The 19,473-nt window shown below is 40.6% G+C and overlaps 2 protein-coding genes across 16 annotated transcripts in view; one reads left to right on the top strand and one right to left on the bottom strand.

Moving 5' to 3' along the window:
* Window positions 1-7,450, top strand: part of b3gat1a (beta-1,3-glucuronyltransferase 1 (glucuronosyltransferase P) a) — a 123,583-nt gene extending 116,133 nt beyond the window's left edge. For 8 of the 12 annotated variants that reach the window (XM_078956457.1, XM_078956459.1, XM_078956458.1 and 5 more), the window contains 2 exons: window positions 3,068-3,168; window positions 4,907-7,450. In XM_078956457.1, coding sequence (XP_078812583.1) covers window positions 3,068-3,154 — 87 coding nt within the window. In that variant the 3' untranslated portion in view covers window positions 3,155-3,168; window positions 4,907-7,450. 12 annotated transcript variants of the gene reach the window in all.
* An 850-nt stretch (window positions 7,451-8,300) lies between these two features.
* LOC101157148 (beta-galactosidase-1-like protein 2) overlaps window positions 8,301-19,473 on the bottom strand; it is a 44,086-nt gene continuing 32,913 nt past the window's right edge. For all 4 annotated transcript variants that reach the window (XM_078929474.1, XM_078929473.1, XM_004075932.5 and 1 more), the window contains exons 15-19: window positions 18,654-18,732; window positions 18,431-18,518; window positions 10,527-10,641; window positions 9,843-9,959; window positions 8,301-8,707 (exon numbers count right to left, since the gene is read on the bottom strand). In XM_078929474.1, the coding sequence (XP_078785600.1) occupies window positions 8,621-8,707; window positions 9,843-9,959; window positions 10,527-10,641; window positions 18,431-18,518; window positions 18,654-18,732 (486 nt within the window). In that variant the 3' untranslated portion in view covers window positions 8,301-8,620. The remainder of the gene's footprint in view (window positions 8,708-9,842; window positions 9,960-10,526; window positions 10,642-18,430; window positions 18,519-18,653; window positions 18,733-19,473) is intronic.

Raw genomic sequence — 19,473 nt, 5'->3', positions numbered from 1 at the left:
TTGTTGCAGCAGCGATCTGGACAACCTGGAGCCGTTCTAGAGATCTTTTGCTTAAACATGTGAAGACATAATTGGACTCAGTTTGGCAATGTCTTTAAGATGATAAAAACAACACAAGTGACCGAATGTGAGATTCAAGAGATAAAACCGGGTCTAGAGTTACCCTAAGGTTCCTGACAGAAGGACTTGATAGAGGAAGCAAGTGGACCGAACCTCTGGACTATCAGAGGGAGGCAACTGTCAGGAGCATGGACGAGGTCCTCACTTTTAGCTTCATTTAGTTGGAGAAAAATTATATTTCATCCAACTCTTGACTGAATTCAGACACCTGCGAACAATCTCAAAAACTAAGGTTTAAAAGAATATCATCAGCATTAAAATGGTAAGAAATTTCCTTAAAATATAATATAAAAAGGTAGCAGATTTGAAATGAACAACATTAGAGGTCCCAAAACAGACCCTTGTGGTACACCTGAAGTGAGGGATGCAGAGGAGGACTTAAATTTAGGAGATGCTACAAAAAATGATCTACCAGTCAGATATGAGGAGAACCAGTTTAGAGCAGATCCAGATACCCTGACCCACTGTTTCAAGTCCACCATCATGTCCAAGAGGACATGATGGTGGACAGTGTCAAAGGCTGCGGTCAAGTCCGATAACAGAAACACGGAGCAGTGTCCGGCATCACTCTGCCTAGAGGATTGGACGAAGTACCGGGTTTTCTGCACCGGATTAAAAGGCAAAGTCAATTGAACTGGTGTCAAATTGAAGGAGCACTGAACTATAACTGTGACACGCTACACGTTAGCCAAGTTAGCGTGTTCACAAAACCTGTGACTCCCAACCATGTTTGCAACACATTAAAAAAAACTGACTGATACTAAAAGACATGGAACTGTGAGTACGCTAACTCCCAACCCTCTACACGTTAACCGTGTTAGCGTGTTTATAATAACATGCACACATATGCGTGACGTGTGCCTCTCAAAATGGCTTCAACATCAGTAAAAGCAACCGAAAGTAATCCATGTATAAGGCGCTCTGGATTAAAACGCATTTAGAAAAAAAAAAGATTAAGGCTTTTATGTTCAACTTATAGAACAGAGAATAAATCATTTTTTAAAAGAGAAAAAAAGTAAGATGCGTACAAACAAACTACTTTTTTGTGAGGTCATTCACTTTACTCATTGCAGCAAAAATTGAATTTAATAAAGGCAGTTAATCTTTCCGGAACAAAAAAGAATTTTTACATCCATTTAAAAAAAAAAAACTTAAATCACCCCATCCAATCCAACACTTATTTTAAATGTATGACAGTGTGCTCGTCTCTTGTTCCATACATGATTTTTAAGGAGAGTTTACTAAAGCCTTATGTTCTTCGATTTCTAAAATTATTAAACATCATGAAAAATATGAGCTCTTTCATTTTGATTGTCTGTAAATATCAACACAATTGTTTTTTTAGCTAATTTTGGGGGGGAAATTGTAAATAATGTATATATTTTTAAATGTATATTGTCTGTGAGATTTGTTTATAATTACCTTAATTTGGCATAGCATAAAACAACAGGCACTGATTTTGTGTAAAAACAGATTTTCTGCATGTTTTCTTTTACTGTGTAGAAAAAAAACCTCTTGCTTCAATCATAGCTTTATTGACACTTGCAGTGTTTCACTACCTGATTTTTACAGATCCCCCTGAAAGGGGACATGACTTTCCATGATTGTTTTGACTTTTTGCAGCAGAAAAGCTCCTTTTTTTCAATTATCACTGAAAAAAAGACAAGACAAGCAAAAAGCTCTCAGAGTCCAAACTTATAGATTAAACCATCAAGAGTTGACAAAGCCTCAACGACCAAGAAATCCATGACTATTTTAAGTCAGAAGTCCTTGTAAAGGTGATTTTTCTGACATCAGCACCGCAGATAAACTATTCCGTAACAATCAGCACCATCGATTGCTGCCCACTCTTCACTTTAAAACGTCCATAAATATACATCTCAGTGAGAGGCTTTAGGGTATCAGCGGCTCGATGCTCTCCGTACCACCTCGTCGTTCGGCGGTTGCCCTGAGTCACTAAGCCTTTCACCGGGAGAGGAGGAATCGGCTAGAGGGCTTCAACCAGCCAATATCCTCACGACAAGCGCTCTTACTTACACAGACAAAGAGGGAGAAGAGAAGAAAGGAAAGGAAATAGAGGCACTTTCAGCCAGGTTTTTCTCCAGCTCTGCCCCTGCCATTCACAAGGCTAAATGAAAAGAGGGTATTCAGGGAGCAAGCTCACGGAGCGGAATTGGACTCTGTGGTGGAGGTAGAGACATCACACTGATTACAGATTAGCACAAGGACGGATGGGAGGGAGGGCGAGAGTAAGAAATAAAGTGGAAAGTCGTGCATGTGCATCTCTGTTCCTTATAATCTTCCACTTCAGATGTGAGCGTGACTGTTAACCTCCTCCCCCCACCACCACCACCACACCTGAGCAAAGTGGGAGTGGGCTCCTGGCTCTTCTCGTGCATAATTCATGGCTGCTGCCAAGCCGAGATAAAAGGAAAGTACCGGAGAGGAGCGAGAGGGGAACTGAGCTTGACACTTTCCGTTTGCTTTCCTTCTCGAGTCTCTTTGGCCGACGTTTTCCTGGATGTTTGTTCTGCCTCTGGGGGCCAAACCACGCCAGCATGAAGGCTTTACAGAACAAAACAATGGCGTGCACAGAAGGGTACAAAGAATTGGAGAAAAGCCACAAAGAATCCAACTCTGGCACATTTTGGCTCGTCTTCATGGTGACTAAATGCAAGCTAAGCAGAGACGGTTACGTCACCCTCCCAAGGAAACTCACTGTTTCTTCTCCTCTGATGCGAGGTTCATGCTCAAGTAGCTCTTTACACATAGATGGCCCCTGTGGTGGTTTATGTACAGCCAGAGCTGTTTCAGGAAGGGACTGTTTTTAAGAACACCAGGCGGAAAGATGGAGCTGAAAGGGAGCGGAGGCTGAATGAGTACATTAAGGGAACAGCATGTCACTAATGTTTCTCTTGTTTGTGTTTCCACGCTGCTTTCTCACCAGATATTGGTTTGGCACACAAGAACAGAGAAGCCCGTCCTCGTGAACGAGGGGAAAAAAGGTTTCACGGACCCAAACGTGGAGATTTGACCGCTTACCCAAGAGTACGTGGCAAGTAATAATACATTTTAAAAAATATACAGCTATCAAAAGGAGCTTTGTGTGTTTCTTCACTCATCACTGTTATTTTAGGGAGTAGTACAGTTTGGTCATAAAGGTGACAAAATGATGAGTTGTTTTTTCTTTTTCTTTCTGTTAAAGACCAACTCCGATCATCTTTTGATCTATTTCCCAGTGGTCTTTTAATTATGATTCGCCAAAATATGAAAAAAAACCTGTGTTGTTTTCTAGAACATAGTTTCTGCAGAGCGGCAGGACTTCATTATAAATTTGCGTCTGAATTGTGGGCATGACTGTTGGCATGGAGCAACCCCGCCCCCTATTCGCCTCCCCATTACTAAGAGTTCTCTGTTTACATGCTCTCCCACTAGCGTACAGCCCGTTCACACCTCCAACCTAACGTTATACAACGAAAACGGCAAGCATAATCAGAGCTATTCAGTCGCAACGTTTTGAGCCAGATCCCAGTTTAGACGAGGAAAACGAAGACAAAGATGGATCTACAAAACAGTTTGTTATTTTCCCACTAACAACCACTAGGGGGCTCTGTAAGGGTGTATCAGTATTTGCTCTGACAGCACCACAGGAGAAGAGGCGTCGCTCAGTCTAAAGCTACGTTCACACCGCTCTCAGCAGCGTGCGTTTAAGCGACCACTTACAGAAGAAAAACATACATAAAAGCGCGTAAATCCACGTTTGAGGCCTCTGTGCTCCAAAGTCTCGCGTTTGTGCATAGCTACGCAAGTTTTTACGACAACTTTTGGGCTCTACATTCATTGAACAGTCGTTGCCAGGTAAACCAGGTCAAACTGATCAATCGGGGACTATGATTTGGCAGTGAGGTACGGATGGCTTCTTTTTTTAAACAGTGTCAATTGTATAAAAATTGATCATGAAGGAGAAATTAATAATTACAACTTGGGCCAGAGATTTACGAGATTTGCTTTGACATTTGGCACCTCATCCAACTGCAGGTGGCGGACATGCGCTAGTAGAAAAAGAAGAAGGTGAAGCCCCTCCCTGCTTGTCCAGTGTGAACACCACGGGCTATAAGCACATTCAATGATGTGTGTTTATTGTGTTCTTGAATGTGCGTAACACGGCCAAAGGGCTCAATGAGGGAAAGCGTTTGGCCGACTTGTCAGCGTGTTCTTTATGCTATGGGTACCTGAATATTTGCCTATTGTGTTACACTAATACACTAGACCATAACTTAATTCCTTCTTAGTTTCCTAAAGCTAAATAAGCATCAATGTGTTGCAGTAGTGAAGCGTGCAAACATTCTGTCTACTATTATTATCTGTTGTGTTTTGAATTTGAATCCATTGTGTTAAAGCCGTTTCCATGTCTTGTTAGATAAATTTCTCCGACTTACACGCTTTTCTTTTTGGCGTCTCCAACTAATGCTGCAAAGCGACATAATAAGGTACTCATAAATGCAGTTTTGAGCGTAATTTTCTTAATATACAGTACAGACCAGTTTGGACACGTGTGCCACGTTTTATGTATTATTTATCATTTTTAGGTGTAAGTTGTTGTTTTTTTAAAGGTACAAATGTTGCACTGACCAGAGGGCACTTTTAATTTCATTGTACTTGTGACAATGACAAATAAAGGTCTATCCTGTCCTTATGACATGTCCCCATGGATAGAAACGACTTGGATGATGTTACATGAAGCTGCAGTGCTCCTTCTCAGCCCTTTGTAATCCTTTTGTTGCAGGCGGCTGGCCTCGGATCCACTAAGGGAGAAATCTGTTGAGCTTCACAGAGGTGCAACCAGTGCTTTATCCCAACCATCAGGAAAATTGGGAATGTTGAATAGCAATTTTTCCTCTAGAATGACACTGACACGTTAAAAAACAAAAACAAACAAAAAAAAAAAGCGGACAAATATACATCTATATCTTATGAAAGCACAGCTTTGTAAGAGGCAGCCGTCTTTGTTCGAGTCTTCAGGAGAAGAGAAGACAGATTTCCTCACAGAGTCCACTGAGCGACAAATGACAGAGGAGAAAAAAGACAGCACAATAGGAAAAGCATACAACACATTCAAGCTAAAAAAAAACAAAAAATCCTTGACCTCAAATGAAAAAACAAAACCTGCAAATGAAACACAAGCAGGCCTGGGTTTGCAGATGGCACACAAGAGAAGCTCCACTTGGAATTGAAGGACTGCATCATCAGCCTTGAAGGAAAACAAGGACTTCCCATGTGGATTTTTCCATCGGAATAACACAAACAGCAAATGAAGGAATGTTCTTTTGATAACTAGAATTGTGTGCTTTAATTAAACTGGTTTAGGCATCTTACAAACATTTGATCTGCTAGTTCAGCACTCTTAACACCATTTACTGTTGTGTTGTCATTTCCCATTTTATAGTGTCATTCAGTGGATGGACGCATTTACAGAAAGCTCTAGGACAAAATGCCACCTTGGAGCTTTGGGGGGGGGGGGGGGTGAACAAGAAACATTTAAAGATCAAAATGGTGAAAGTCACTTAGTGCTACACAAATGTTCACAGAGAAATGGAGAAACAGAAATACTCTAATTGCTGTTTTTATAGATGAAAGTCAAACAGAATCGTCTTTTTTTTTTCCTTCTTGACAAAGTTAAAGGCACATCCAGACCAGGTTCAATAAGAGAATGAGTGGGGATTTCATTTTAAGTCAAGTTTGAGACAAATAAAACAAATAACAAATGCTTACATGGAGCTGTTGTTCAGGCTAAATGAGGGGGAAAAGGGGAGTTTTGGTAAGTGAAAGCATCTCCTTGCCTATGCACATTCAAACTACAGTCTGCACTGAGTTTAAGGCCAGATGCGTGTATTTAAAGAAGAAAAGACAGAAACGTAGCAACTGGAAGTCACATAAACGAGAGAAAAAACCATCTTTGAGAAGTATTATTTTGGATGCATGGCCCAAATAATGTGATTTTTTTCCCACACATTAAGTCAGGTGAAACTTAAAGGGGAATTGACAAGCACAATGAAAATAAAGCTTATTTTTTCAACGTTGCTTTAGGAGATATGCCTCATACTAGATGGTCATATCTTGGAGATCCTTCTCTGGTGCACACACGGGTGTTGCGCCAGTGCGGTTGAGAACGTGAAGCTATTTTATACATTATGGCGTGATAAGATAGAGCAGCTACTCTGCTTCACAAATCATCACATACTGGCACACACTTTAGCTAACGCTGTCCAGCAGCACTGGCAGATGCCAGGCCTCCTCTGTGCGACCACTCCACCCCCATGCCAAGAAACCTGATCTAAACTGCTGCACTATTTAAAAAAAAAGTCCTTTTAGGCCACATTTTTGACTTGATTTAGATCAATCTCCCTCACTGACTGCATGATACTAACAGGATCAGCCATTTCCACCACCAGTTATCCTCCCATTATTTATTCCAAATCAGATTTAATATATTTATTTATAGAAGCATATATGTATTTATTTGAAGTTTGGGTGTGCAATTTCATTACAGCGGCTGTTTCTTTCCAGCTGCTTTTTTTTCCAAATCAACAGCATGCTCACACACATGGTTTATCACATCCTTCCACCGACTTCAGAGCGGCTGTTTGCCACACTCCACTGGCTTTCCTTAATCAAATAATCCATCTACCACTGCAATGAAACGAGACGTGCAGTCTTTCATGGAAAAATGCCAGCTTGTGCGAGAATCTATGAAAAAAAAGCAAATTATTTTCATGTCGTTTTGTACTTTCCAAGTGAAGCGAATCTGCGGCTGTCTTCTTCTAAATGTTGCTTTTGTGGAGGTGCAGGCGGACTCCTGTCCTGTGGTGTGCAGATCAGCATGCGGTCGGGCCGGTCTAACCAGATTCTGTGATATTCCTCTGTGTGAAGGGTCCTGAAGCGGCAGAGGTGTTCACAGTTCCACCCTGAATGTGATGTTGTTACAACTTTACAGTAAAAAAAAAGAAAAAAAAAAAGAAAAATCGGTTTGTTTTGTTCTTCTCTGAATTAAACAGCAATATTTCCCAAAGGAATCTACTCAAGATGACCTTCCTGCAGCAAAACACCAGCCTCAGCGGATCATGTTTGTTCATAAGGGGGCACACAACATTTTACACACACACAAACACCATCAGCTCCTCCTTTTTCTTCATCTCCACCATCATCTTCCAGCCTCGCGCGACTTACATTTTATGCATGTGACTCTTAAGGATGTCGATTTGCCACAGAAATCCTGTCTGAGAGAAAAAGTGTTAGTTGAATTGAAATAAATAAAGCTAGAAGAATCTCATGTGTCGTGGAGTGTTTCTTTCTTGCTTTATGGAATGATAATCATTGGGAGATTTGGAGCCGCCAGGTTTACGACTGTATTCTGTCTGAAATCTTCGTAACCCTTGTGCTATCCTAGGCACTTTAACATTGGGAGTTGGGTCATCTAGACCCACTAGACAGTTCGCTGAACCTTTTTTCTTCAATGATTTGTGATCTTCACTGGTGTCCATGGATTACATGAAATCTTTCCACCTTTATCCACCTTTGTCATGGTAGGAAGGGTGGAGTCATCTAAGATAGCACAAGGGTTAAATAAATATTCGTCCTCGTCCCCCTCAGTGTTGCTGCAGCAGGAAGCCGTTCACACAGCAGCTCTTTCAGAGCACGAAAAGGTCTAATGCCGATGTGAGGCCTTCCTGACTTTTACCAAAATAAACGACTTCATACTGATCACAGCGTGAGGCTCCGCCCCCCCCCCCCCCCACCACCACCACCACCGGGGCGCTTCTCTGTAATATCCATAAAATCAAAGAAAAATCCTGTTCTGAAAGATTAAGACCCTCGTAGAATTACATAAAAATGTCAAACAGTGTCGAGCACCTGCTGTTTTTTTTAATTAAAACACTTGAGTTACTTTATAGAAGATATTTTATTGCACCAATACTATAAAGATAATTGTACATCTTTCTGCAACACATTACTAAATGTTATAAAAAAAATTTAACTTTTTGGTAACTTTTAATTTATAGAAATTTCATATATATATATTATTTCCACTTAATTGTGGAAATTGTTTTATTTTTTGCATATTAACTCACATTGTGTCATTAGGAGATGGCTGGCAGTGATAAAAAAAAAGCACAAAAAGGTTACACACCGGGGTCAAATCAAAATTTATTTAAACATTTTCTCACAGCTTCAACTTTTTACATAATTAGTAGAAAAAAAAAATTACATTTCAATTAAATTAAATTTATTTACACGGCAAGAAACATTCGCAATGAGCTTTATAAAAATGTGTTTATTTAAAAGGTCAAATATTGAATCACAGTGGAAAAAAGAAAAAAAAAGAGCCACATCTCTTGTGGGTTCTGCAGACCCGGGCGGAGAACCTGATCCAGTGTAAACACAGTTCTCAACAGCCTCCAGGGCTTTTCTCCTTCTGGGTGATGTCTTCCTGTTCCTCCTGTCATTGGACATCAACCGTCATGCCATAGTCAGGGCTGCTGCTGAACTGGACTTTTCCATCGGTTTCCAGCTCTTCGAACACGATGATCTGTGAGGAAGCACAAAGTGCAGCTTAGTCAAGGTCAGCTGAAGTGGGTGGTTGATCAGAAATGTGTCCGTTTAAGTGTTAGTCAGCCAATCAATCAGACCAACATTTCTTTTTTCCCTTAATTAGTTCTTTTCATTTAAAAACGGTACAAAGATGCAAACTTAAAGTACAGAGAACATGACCTCCTCCCCTCTCAAACTGCATTATAAACCCTACATTTTCAAAAGAAAATACATCTACCAATTCCAAATGTCCAACGTGCTTACAGCTTACAGAACAGGGTCAGTCATACAATATTCCAACTTTAGTCACATCCAGTTTCTCCATAGAATTTAAGAATAGATTCCACGTAGCATAAAATTCTTGTGTACCATTAATTTTCTCCAAAACTAAAAGCTCTCCAACGTTTTTCAGGGCCTGTACCGGTTTATCGTCAGACAATATTTTCACGGACTCGTCAGTACGAGGATGAAATGGTACATGGCGTGAACTTTACAAGATTTAAAGTTGTAGATTGACGAGTTTTTTTCTCGTAAATTTGTGAGATCTTAAGTGGCAAATTTTCAACTTAATTCTCATAATTTATCAGTTATGACTTTTTTCCTTTTGTAAATTTACGACTTTAAAGTTGTAATTTAAAAAAAATGTTTGTGATCTGGCCCTAAAACTCCGTCGTAAAAATAGGATTCTAAAGGAAGTTTTATTTTGGAAAACTACTGGATTCTCCAAACCACAACTGACTCATTTGTGACATGTCAAGTTCATCACTCACGTGAAAATCATCAATTATTAATTACTGAGTTTTTTTCTTGTAAATCTACGACTGTAAATCTCGTAATTTTACTAACTAAGTCCTTGATTATAAAGAAAATGGATATAATTATTTTTTTTTTCCTTACGGCCTGGTACCGGTCCATAGCCTGGGGGGTTGGGACCACAGCTGTAGAGGATCATTAATCCATATATTCCATTTGAAAGGAACTAGTGTCCTGACAATCAAGCTCCCTAAGATAATTACCTATTGTGCTCTGTGTTTATAATCAAGATTGTGTAGAATTGGACCTCCATTTTCCAGGAATAAGACCAAATGGAATAATTTACTTAGTAACAAATAATTGAAGGTCAAATGCAGTACCTCATTGTCCCATCTGTTGAGCCAGGCACCTGGGACGTAGAGCGTTTGCTGCGGGCCAACAGACCAGTAGCGTCCTAAATTCTTCCCGTTGACAAAAACCACACCTTTGCTCCAGCCCTGCAAACACAACCAGACACTGCTCACAAAGCTGAGGGAAACGGAAGCAGAAACAAACCCTCCTTTCACCTATTCTTTTTTTTATATATCTGATGTTTCATAAACTCTGGCTCGCCGATGATTAAAGGTTTTCTCTAAATCAGAGGAAAAAGTGGTGCTGCAGTTAGAAAAACGTTGGCGAGAGCTGCAACACCAGGGAAATTGCTGTTCTACAAGCACTTGTCTCATTTAATCAATAACTGCATTATGCAGGAGGGCAGGAAAACATCGGAGCATCTTTATAAATAGAAGCGTGCAAGAAGTCCTCTGACCCAACCAACAGGGCAAAGCATTAGAATTACGCAAAGAAATGCAATAAATCATAAGCAAGTCAGCACTTCATGAAGCTATTGACTCTGGGAAAAGTAATGAGATTGAAGTGGATTTGTGATGTTTATATGAAATAGATTTTTGAGTTTTGATGAGACATTCTTCTTCTCGTTCCAACCTTGGCTAAAGCTCTGAAGAGACGACAGGCTGCTTCAGAGGTCTAAGTAGAAGAGCCGATGAACATGCGCTGCTACTTACAGGGAGTTTGAGGAAGGTGTCTTTAGGAGAGCTGCTCAGATAGAGTTTGGTTTGAAAAAAGGCAGGGAAGGAGGGTTTCTCTCGCATAGACTTCCACTGAGCTGAGCTTTGTAGCCTGTAAGAAAATAAAAATAAAAACACAAGTTTCACCAATAATAAAACCCTTTTTACTGCTTTACTGGTAACATTTACACTAATATGTCTATGAAGACTCTCATTCATCCAGGTAGACTCCATCATAGTAGTAGGTTTAAAGGCTGTCATCTGGACTTGGTTTTTAAAGTTGAAGACGTTTCACCTCTTATTCAAAAGGCTTTGTCAATTCTGAAATCGCTGGTTTGTGAAACCCAAACAAACCTAAGTCATTAACAGCCGAAAGAGATGACCAGGTTGGGGAGTGTAGCCACTGTCCCCCCAGCTGAGGACAAGGGACTCCTAACGACCTGAAACCATGTAGTCTAAGTAGACAACACTATCCAGTTTCAGGTCTGACTCCTCCCCCATGAGAACATTTAAACCAGCTCTTTTACCAGCTATTTCAGAATCGACAAAGCCTTTTGGATAAGAGGTGAAACGTCTTTAACTTTAAAAACCAACTCCAGATGACCTAAACCTACCACTATGATTTACACAAATACTAAATGAACATGAGGACCTCAAAGACTTTAATTCCTTAAGGTATAAACTTCAGACAGAAAGGGCTTTTTTAAATAAGGCAAACAAAAAGAGCAAGTTTGTCTGATAACAGCTGGGGGGTATTCCAGGAAGCAGGTTATGCTAGCTCCCACGGTAAGTTTGAGGCTAAGGAAGTTGATAACCTCAGCTTTCGGTTCCAGAAATGGAGGTATGTTTCAGGGTAGGTCAAGTTACTCATGCTCTGAACATAACCAGGTCTGGAGCAGGTTTAGTTGAAGGTTAGTTTGTTTTCAGAGAGGTGAAGCAGCATGGCGTGTCCATTTGAAGATGATTTAGTGCAGGGGTGTCAAACTCATTTTCACTGAGGGCCACATCAGTATAGCTTTCCTCAAAGGGCCGGATATAACTTAAACATGTAACTAAATGTAATGAAAAATAAATTTAACTAAAACATTTGTTTGCTTGTTACTCTATCATAAATCCTTTTAAATTTGATTCTGTCAGGTTAGATTACCGTAATTTCCGGACTACAAGCCGCTACTTTTTTCCTGCGCTTACAGCCTTGCGGCTTATTCAGTGACGCGGCTAATTTATGGATTTAATTAGCGGCCGCCATGTACATACTTTCGAACTCAGTGAATAGTTTGTATTCTTTATCTAACACCAAGCACAACGCATTTATATTCAACACACCTCTTAGCAGCCAAACAGCATGGAGTTGACTTCAGGTCTTAGACACTTCAGTCATGGTTCAACAAAATGAAACACGCATGCCCGGCCGCATCCCAGAATCCTTTGGAGCCATTAGACCCAACGTGCACGTGATCGCCGCTACAATATGATGAAGCTTTCAAGTTAAAAGCAATCGTTAAAAGCAGCGTAAAAAAGTCCACCGTCACCAACGGGTTTGGAAAAGCCGGTTTGCTGCGTGACGGAGAGAATAGCGCATGGAGTGAATTTACACTCCATTTACGGTTTCTAAGGAAACCGTAAAAGCGGAATTTTGCTTTGAAAAACTCACAGCCTCCGTGTGAGTTGGAGACATCTTCTCCTGCTGATTGAGCTGCGGGGCCGATGGCAGTCTGAAGGCTCCCACACGTAACAACGCATCCGCCCCTCATCCACAAAACGTACAGTATTAAGTCCGATTGCTCTGCACAGAAACGATTTGCTCCATCCACCGGCGCAACGGGGACGAAGTGCTCCTCCTTGAAGCCGCCCTGGCCAGAGGTGTCGGAGTAGATAGGAAGGGGAGACAAGGAGCGCGCGGGGCGGGAGCGGAGCGCAGAGGCGTCCGCGGAGTGCAGAGGCTTCTGAATTCTGACGCACGCGCCGCACTGAGGCGCGCGTATCGCGCTGAGGCGCGCGCTTTTCAGTCGCCGCTGCTGTATTTTACCGTTGTGTTTTCTAACCAGTCCTGTTACTCCCATAACGCTGCCGCGACACAAGCGGAAGGAGAGCTTTTCCCGTTCACCCCTCCATGCACTGCTGCTACTTGCTCATTCTTAAACACGTACAACAGAATGGCGAGCCGGGCATTGGCCCCGCCTTTAGCCCCTAAGACTCATGGGAAATGTGGAATCGCGGATGTAAATTTCCTCATTATAACTGAGGGATGTAATGTTGATTATATGGTTACTGTTTGTAATTTTATGTATGATACCTAGATTGTCAATAAGTAAAAAAAAAATGAAATAAAAACACCATAACTGAGGAACTTGTGAACAGAATATAGGTCCATGCTGTTTGACAGATGTCGATACACTCAAATACATGAGCCAGAGGCTAAGTTGGCTACACCCACAATGTACTAAGAAATTGCACTCGTTCTGGGACGCTGGCCTTGATCCGTCAGGATGACAATACCGCCTAACACATGTGCGGCTTGTACTCTGACGCGGCTTGTGTATGTATAAAAGCAGTCAAACACGTGAAAATGGGTGGGTGCGGCTTGTAATCGGGTGCGCTTTGTAGTCCGGAATTTACGGTACATGGACAGTCTTTAAATCCTAATGTATAGTTGCCCAATCTGATGTTTCAAGTCAGATTCCCTCTAGATATGAATAAATACACACCAATTTTTATTTTTTATTTTAAGAACTAAAAAACTTTTATGCTCTCGGGGGCCACATAAAATGACATGGAGGGCCACATTTGGCCCCCGGGCCTTGAGTTTGACACATGAGATTTAGTGGATGAAGAAGCTCAGATAATACTTTTTCCACCATGAGAGGGTGATAAGACCACGTATGGATGTTGGAAAAATAAACTTTTTACTTTGATCTAACTTAATTATTTGCTTTAGTTAATATTAATCATTTTTTTAGTTAAGTCAGCTTAAAAATAACACGTTGTTGTCAGACAGTTATTGTGCTTTCATTTAGATTAATTCAATCAAGTAGGTGTAACTTTGGTGCTGCCGTTCGACACCGCAAGGAATTGTGGGATACCATTCCCTTTGTCTGGAAGGATTTGGGTTTAAGTGTGGCTTTTTGACCAAATGTGTTTAGTCGTTTAGCTGTTTTACTGTGTTTTGCTGAGTTATTTTGTCCTACTATGCCTAATTCTTTCTCCACCATGAGTGAGAGGGAGGGAGAGGATGGTAGGGATGGGTATGGTTAAGGTTTTAACGGTACTACTACTCTTATTAATACTGCTTACATTTTACTTTATACATGTTTCCAACTTGAAAAGTAAAATACATGAAAAAATAAGAAAGACGGGAAAAAAGAAAAATAAACAGCAACGTTTTGACATATTGCTGTCATGATGTAAAAATAAAACAAATTAAATAAATGATTGAGTTCATAAGATCATCCCAGAGAAAGTATCTGCTTCAACTCCCGCAGTGAAAGCTGTGTCTGAATCTGACGCCCATGTTTCCATCTGACAGTTTGAAGCCAAAGCCCCTCCCCCGCCTCTCTACCTGCTTTTCCTCTCTACCTGTTCACCTGTTCATATCCTCTGCAGCTGACAGACCTCTCCTCTTCAGTGAGAATAGACCAATTAATATCATCATTAATTAACGGAAAATGACTGATTTGGTGAGTTAAATATGGAAGATAATGTTTATATTTGTGGGACACAAAAAAATTTTGACTTCTCCAGTACGGATAGCAGAACCGTTGAGGTCAGACCTTAACGATACTGCGGTCTTGAAGAATGTTGCTCGTAACCCATCCCTAGAGGATGGTGACATTATTTAGCCCCACTGGTGTATTAGTATGGTATTACAACTGAAGTTACAGACAGTCATGATAATTATATGCATGGTAAATATTGTACAGGACAGGACAAGTTAAAAAAAACATAATAATAATAATATTGTAAATCCACACTGCATCATTTATTTTAATTTTATAAAAAGGAGAAAATCTGCAGCCTCTAACTTAGTCATATTAGAGTTCAAGAAGTACAATAAATTAAGATGGAAAAAAGATTAATTGAATTGGAGTAATATGACATTTAGTTATATAAATATGTAAATTTGACTTGTATAAACAATTATTGAGTTGGATAGACGTAAGAAATTAGGTTGAATACATTCACCTCAATTACTTGTTACCAACTGAAGTAATTCATTTAAGTTTTATAAGATGCATATATATATATATATATAAACACCCCTCTCACCCTCCGCGGGTGGTTTCTCCTCCAAGCTTGGGTCCTCTACCAGAGGCCTGGGAGCTTAAGGGTCCTGCAGTATCTTAGCTGTTCCTAGCACTGCGCTTTTCTGGACTGAGAGGTCTGAGGTCTTTCCAGGTATCTGTTGTAGCCTCTCCTCCAGCTTGGGGGTTACTGCCCCGAGTGCTCCAATTACCACAGGCACCACTGTCACCTTCACGTTCCAGGCTTTCTCCAGTTCTTCTCTGAGTCCCTGGTATTTCTCTAGTTTCTCATGTTCCTTCTTCCTGATGTGTCCATCGCTTGGCACTGCCACATCCACCACAACGGCTTTCCTCTGTTCTTTATCCACCACTACAATGTCTGGTTGGTTCGCCATTACCATCCTATCAGTCTGGATCTGGATGTCCCACAGGATCTTTGCCCTTTCTTTCTCTACCACCTTCGGAGGTGTTGTCCGTTCTTTTTCTCCAAGCAGAAACTCTTTCTTTTGCTGATGATGCAGCCGTGTTACTTTTTTGATGGATGTATAATCTTCACACGCCGTCATTAAAATCTCAGACTCCGTCTCACCGAAGTATAACGCTTTCTTTTTTTCTCCACGCATTTCCATGGTGACTCCAGAAATCGGTGATCCATTGAGAATGTCTTTATGTACTTGACATGCACGTGCATTAACCCAGGGTTACCAAGTCGAGCGTAATTACGCCAACTCATATCCGGTCTTTTGGAACCGACATACCCAGAGTAAGCGAGTTCAGGCAGATTTCAGCCAGAGTTCAGGCTTAAAGTCAGGGTAGTTTAAACATGCTTCCTGGAATACCCTTCTGGTAAATTTGGAGATACTCGGCTAAACGTCAATGTATATAGAAGATATTTTATTGCATTTATTGAAATTTTATTTACACTAAACAAAGCAATCCAGAAACATTTTCATTGTGAATCCCAGTTTGATGTGACTATGGAAGTGTATTGCTTTCAATTGAAAAAGATAAATATATTTTCAAGAACTACAAAAGCCAAGAACTCCAAACAGGCTGGGCTCTAAACTGCTCATCAAAACTATCAGATGAGCTGCAACTAAAAGTGGAAAAGCCACAACTTTTAGACATGATCCAGTTTTGTTTTGTCTGAGTATGTCCATCTGTTTTGTTCTTCCTACTTTCTTTATCCAAAAATATGACAGACCAAAATGTTGGGGAAGTATTAAATATTGACCTGAACTGTTTATTTTTGTCTGCATGCATTCTGTATGCAAAAAACGGGTTCCAGCCGGAGTTTCCCTAGATGCGAATCTAGGGAGCCCCTAAGACTCATGGGAAATGGGGAATCGCGGATGTAAATTTCCTCATCATAACTGAGGGATGTAATGTTGATTATATGGTTACTGTTTGTAATTTTATGTATGATACCTAGATTGTCAAAAGTTAAAAAAAAAAAAAAAAAAACATAACTGAGGAACTTGTGAACAGAATAGAGGTGCATACTGTTTGGCAGATGCAGATATACTCAAATACATGAGCCTGAGGCAAAACTGACTCCACCCACTGTGTGCTAATGAATCACACCTGCTCTGTGAGTCAGGACGTGATCCGTCAGTATGACAATGTTGCCTAATACATGCGGCTTGTACTCTGACGCGGCTTGTGTATGTATAAAATTAGTTAAACACGTGAAAATAGGTGGGTGCGGCTAGTAATCGGGTGCGCTTTGTAGTCCGGAATTTACGGTAAATAATCAGTTTATACTGGTCAATAGAACGACATCCCATATTTTCACTGGAATGTTTGTGGATAAAAAAAGTACACATCAACACATCAACTAAACGGATCATGTCTGACACTGACGCATTGTGGCTTTTCAACTTTTAATTGCAGCTCATCTTTTTATGAGCAGATGAGGTTAGAGCCCCGCCTGTTTGGAGTTCTTAGTTGTGTATTTAAAAAAATTATAATAATCAAACGAAAAACAGAAAAGATTTGAATGAAGATCACCCCTTTTATTTTTTTAATTGAATGGAAACCGCTTCCACAAAACACATTAAAATATCAAAACGTTTGCAGGAAAGAGCAGTTTAATATTGCAACACAAAACCCCTCTGCTCTGAAAGCTCTTTAGAGTACGCTGAACTCTATTGACCCAGAGGTGCTTGTCTTGAGCGCATTATATGTATAGAAACCGCTGGATAAAATAACCATTATGTGATGACTGACACACTAACCATCTCCATCTGTGCTCAGCAATGCCTTAGCAAACAGATGGCGTGCATCTTATTTCCCACATTTGAATCCGTCTCTATTTAGAAGACGGAAGCTTGACAGTTTTGATTTCCCATGCGATGTTTGAGCAGTCGTGCAGGTGACAAACATCCAAACTCACAATGACTTTAAAGTTTTAATTCAAGCAATTTGGAACGACACATCCTTTTACAAGGTGAGGCAAAAAGGTCCCAAACTTTGCAGATTCAAATTTTCTAAGCTATATTTTCAATGACAAATCTTATTTTGTCCGTTTATGTACTCATTTATGCCTTCATCGGGTGGTTAAAGGTCGTCTTCTGGTGAAAAAATGGGCAAACCTGCACCTGGCATTCAGGTAGAAATAGATAAGTCCCAGACCTCTCAGTGAGCCTGCAGAGTGAGGCACATTGTTTTCTACAGGCATGCTGTAGGCGACAGGTCATAGTAAGCACTTATCCAACACGTGAAGGTAAGTAAGGGTGAAGGAGGGGAGATGTCGGCGTGTCTTATGGGTTTTAAACTTTTTTCAACCCACCCAAATCCTGCACACTGAGGGAAGGGGCCCGTTGGTGCTGTTTAAGTAACAAGTGCGCACTCGTTGCCCACTCTGTGCTTGCAGCCTGACTGCCAAAAAAATGGGGAAATGATGGACCATCAGAGTGAAGTTTGTGTGGACATCCTACGGGCACTTGCGTATCACTTGCACACCCGTTCGGGCAGCATTTGCGGGCGGTCAGTAAGAAGCCAGTCCTGGCAGAGTGAGATGTAAGGGCAGCGTACGACACCATCACCCCTATGGTATAAATGCGATCAACTTACATTATCCATACAAATACTTCACAGTACACTTACCACACACAACAATTGTACATAGATTTTTCATAAAGTCCCTTGGTGGCTGTGAGAGCTTCAAGGAAACCGTGAAACACACCTGGGCTTCCCTACAGATGCAGCAGCTCCTCTATACGATCCTCCATGGGCCCGGACACCCCAAAAAGCCACAGTCAAGGGTTTTCTCACCTACTTTAAACTCCAATGTCTCCTGCAGTCTGGCAACACTTTTAAGAATCTGTTTTCCCCCTTATTTTACTACTTTTATGTAATCTTTACTTGTTTTTATTTGTATCTGGTTCTTGTCAGACATGTTGAGAGGCAACATTGCATGAAAAAAGGGCTAAATAAAAAAATAGGACACAGAGGTTGAGAAGCTCCTGTGCTGCTTCTTTTCTACAAAGTTTTCTATGAGACTCTGGATTAAGAGGAAGTGTTTTGTCTTCTGAATGTTGCCATCACACTCACTCTGTAATCGTATTAGGCAGGGAGGTAATCAGCGAGAGTGAATCAGAGGCAGGCAGGTGTAATGACGGAGAAACACAAACACAAGGATAATTGAAAGGCACAAACCTGCTTACAAAGTCTGGCTTCATATCCAAACTGTGAATCATGAAGTCTCGAAGGATGTTTGCATTTAACTGGATATCTCCAACAAGGCCTGAAAGGTAAAACAGATCATCTTTCAGTTTCTTTCTGAATAGTTACAGGCGGTTCGTTAGTTTCCTTCAAAGACGTGAAGGAAAGCAGAGGTTTGCTGACGAGGACATCGACAGGTCGTAAAACACTTCGGTACCTTTGCGCTGTTCATCCAGTGTCTTCCCATAATTCACACGTCCACAGTTCTCCACAAGTAGACCTAAAGTTCGCTTTCCCTTGAAATAATTAAATCAAACAAGAAAAACAGCATTAACTTCTCTGAACAATAATAATAAATACTTATCCACTGTCTTCCAATTGATCCACACAGTTTTATACATGGTGTAACTGTATTGTAAAGAATTCATTATCAGCACATTTTGCATTCTTTTAATACAGTGACTATTGGAAGAATGCAAGTAGTGAATTAAAAAAATGAAAAGCAATGGAGGAGTCATGGTCATCATTAGCAAAAAAAATTCCCGCCAAAGGTAGCAGCAGCAGCCATTTTGAAATCAATAGGAAAAGCCCTTCTACTGCCTCTAATTGATTGATAATGCACTACATGACAGAAACGGAAGGTTTTGATCATTCTAATGAGATAGGGGCATCAGAAATGCATGTATCAAACATAATCCGATTGGTGCTTTCCGCACTTTAGGGCAGACCGGATTACGCACCATCAATGAATGGTCTATTGTTATTGTCACATCAGTCTGACTTCATTAACTGCGTTCAGTCATTCTAGAACTCGTTTGTAAAACACTACAAGTTAGCAACGTTAGCATGCTGACAAAACCTGTAAATTCCAACATTGATGGAATCGAATAAAAAAAAAAAAAAGACACCACTACACGTTAGATGCATTATCATATCTACAATAACACCCAGCCTTGTTTGCAACACGTAACAAAAACACAGTCCAACACAGCTGCACATTAGCTGCGTTAGCATATTGACGAAAGCACCAAACCTTG

This window comes from Oryzias latipes, chromosome 13 (genome assembly GCF_053564925.1).
Source record: "Oryzias latipes strain Hd-rR chromosome 13, Olatipes_Hd-rR_3.1".
Taxonomy (NCBI): domain Eukaryota; kingdom Metazoa; phylum Chordata; class Actinopteri; order Beloniformes; family Adrianichthyidae; genus Oryzias; species Oryzias latipes.
This window is presented reverse-complemented; position numbering and strand designations above follow the sequence as displayed.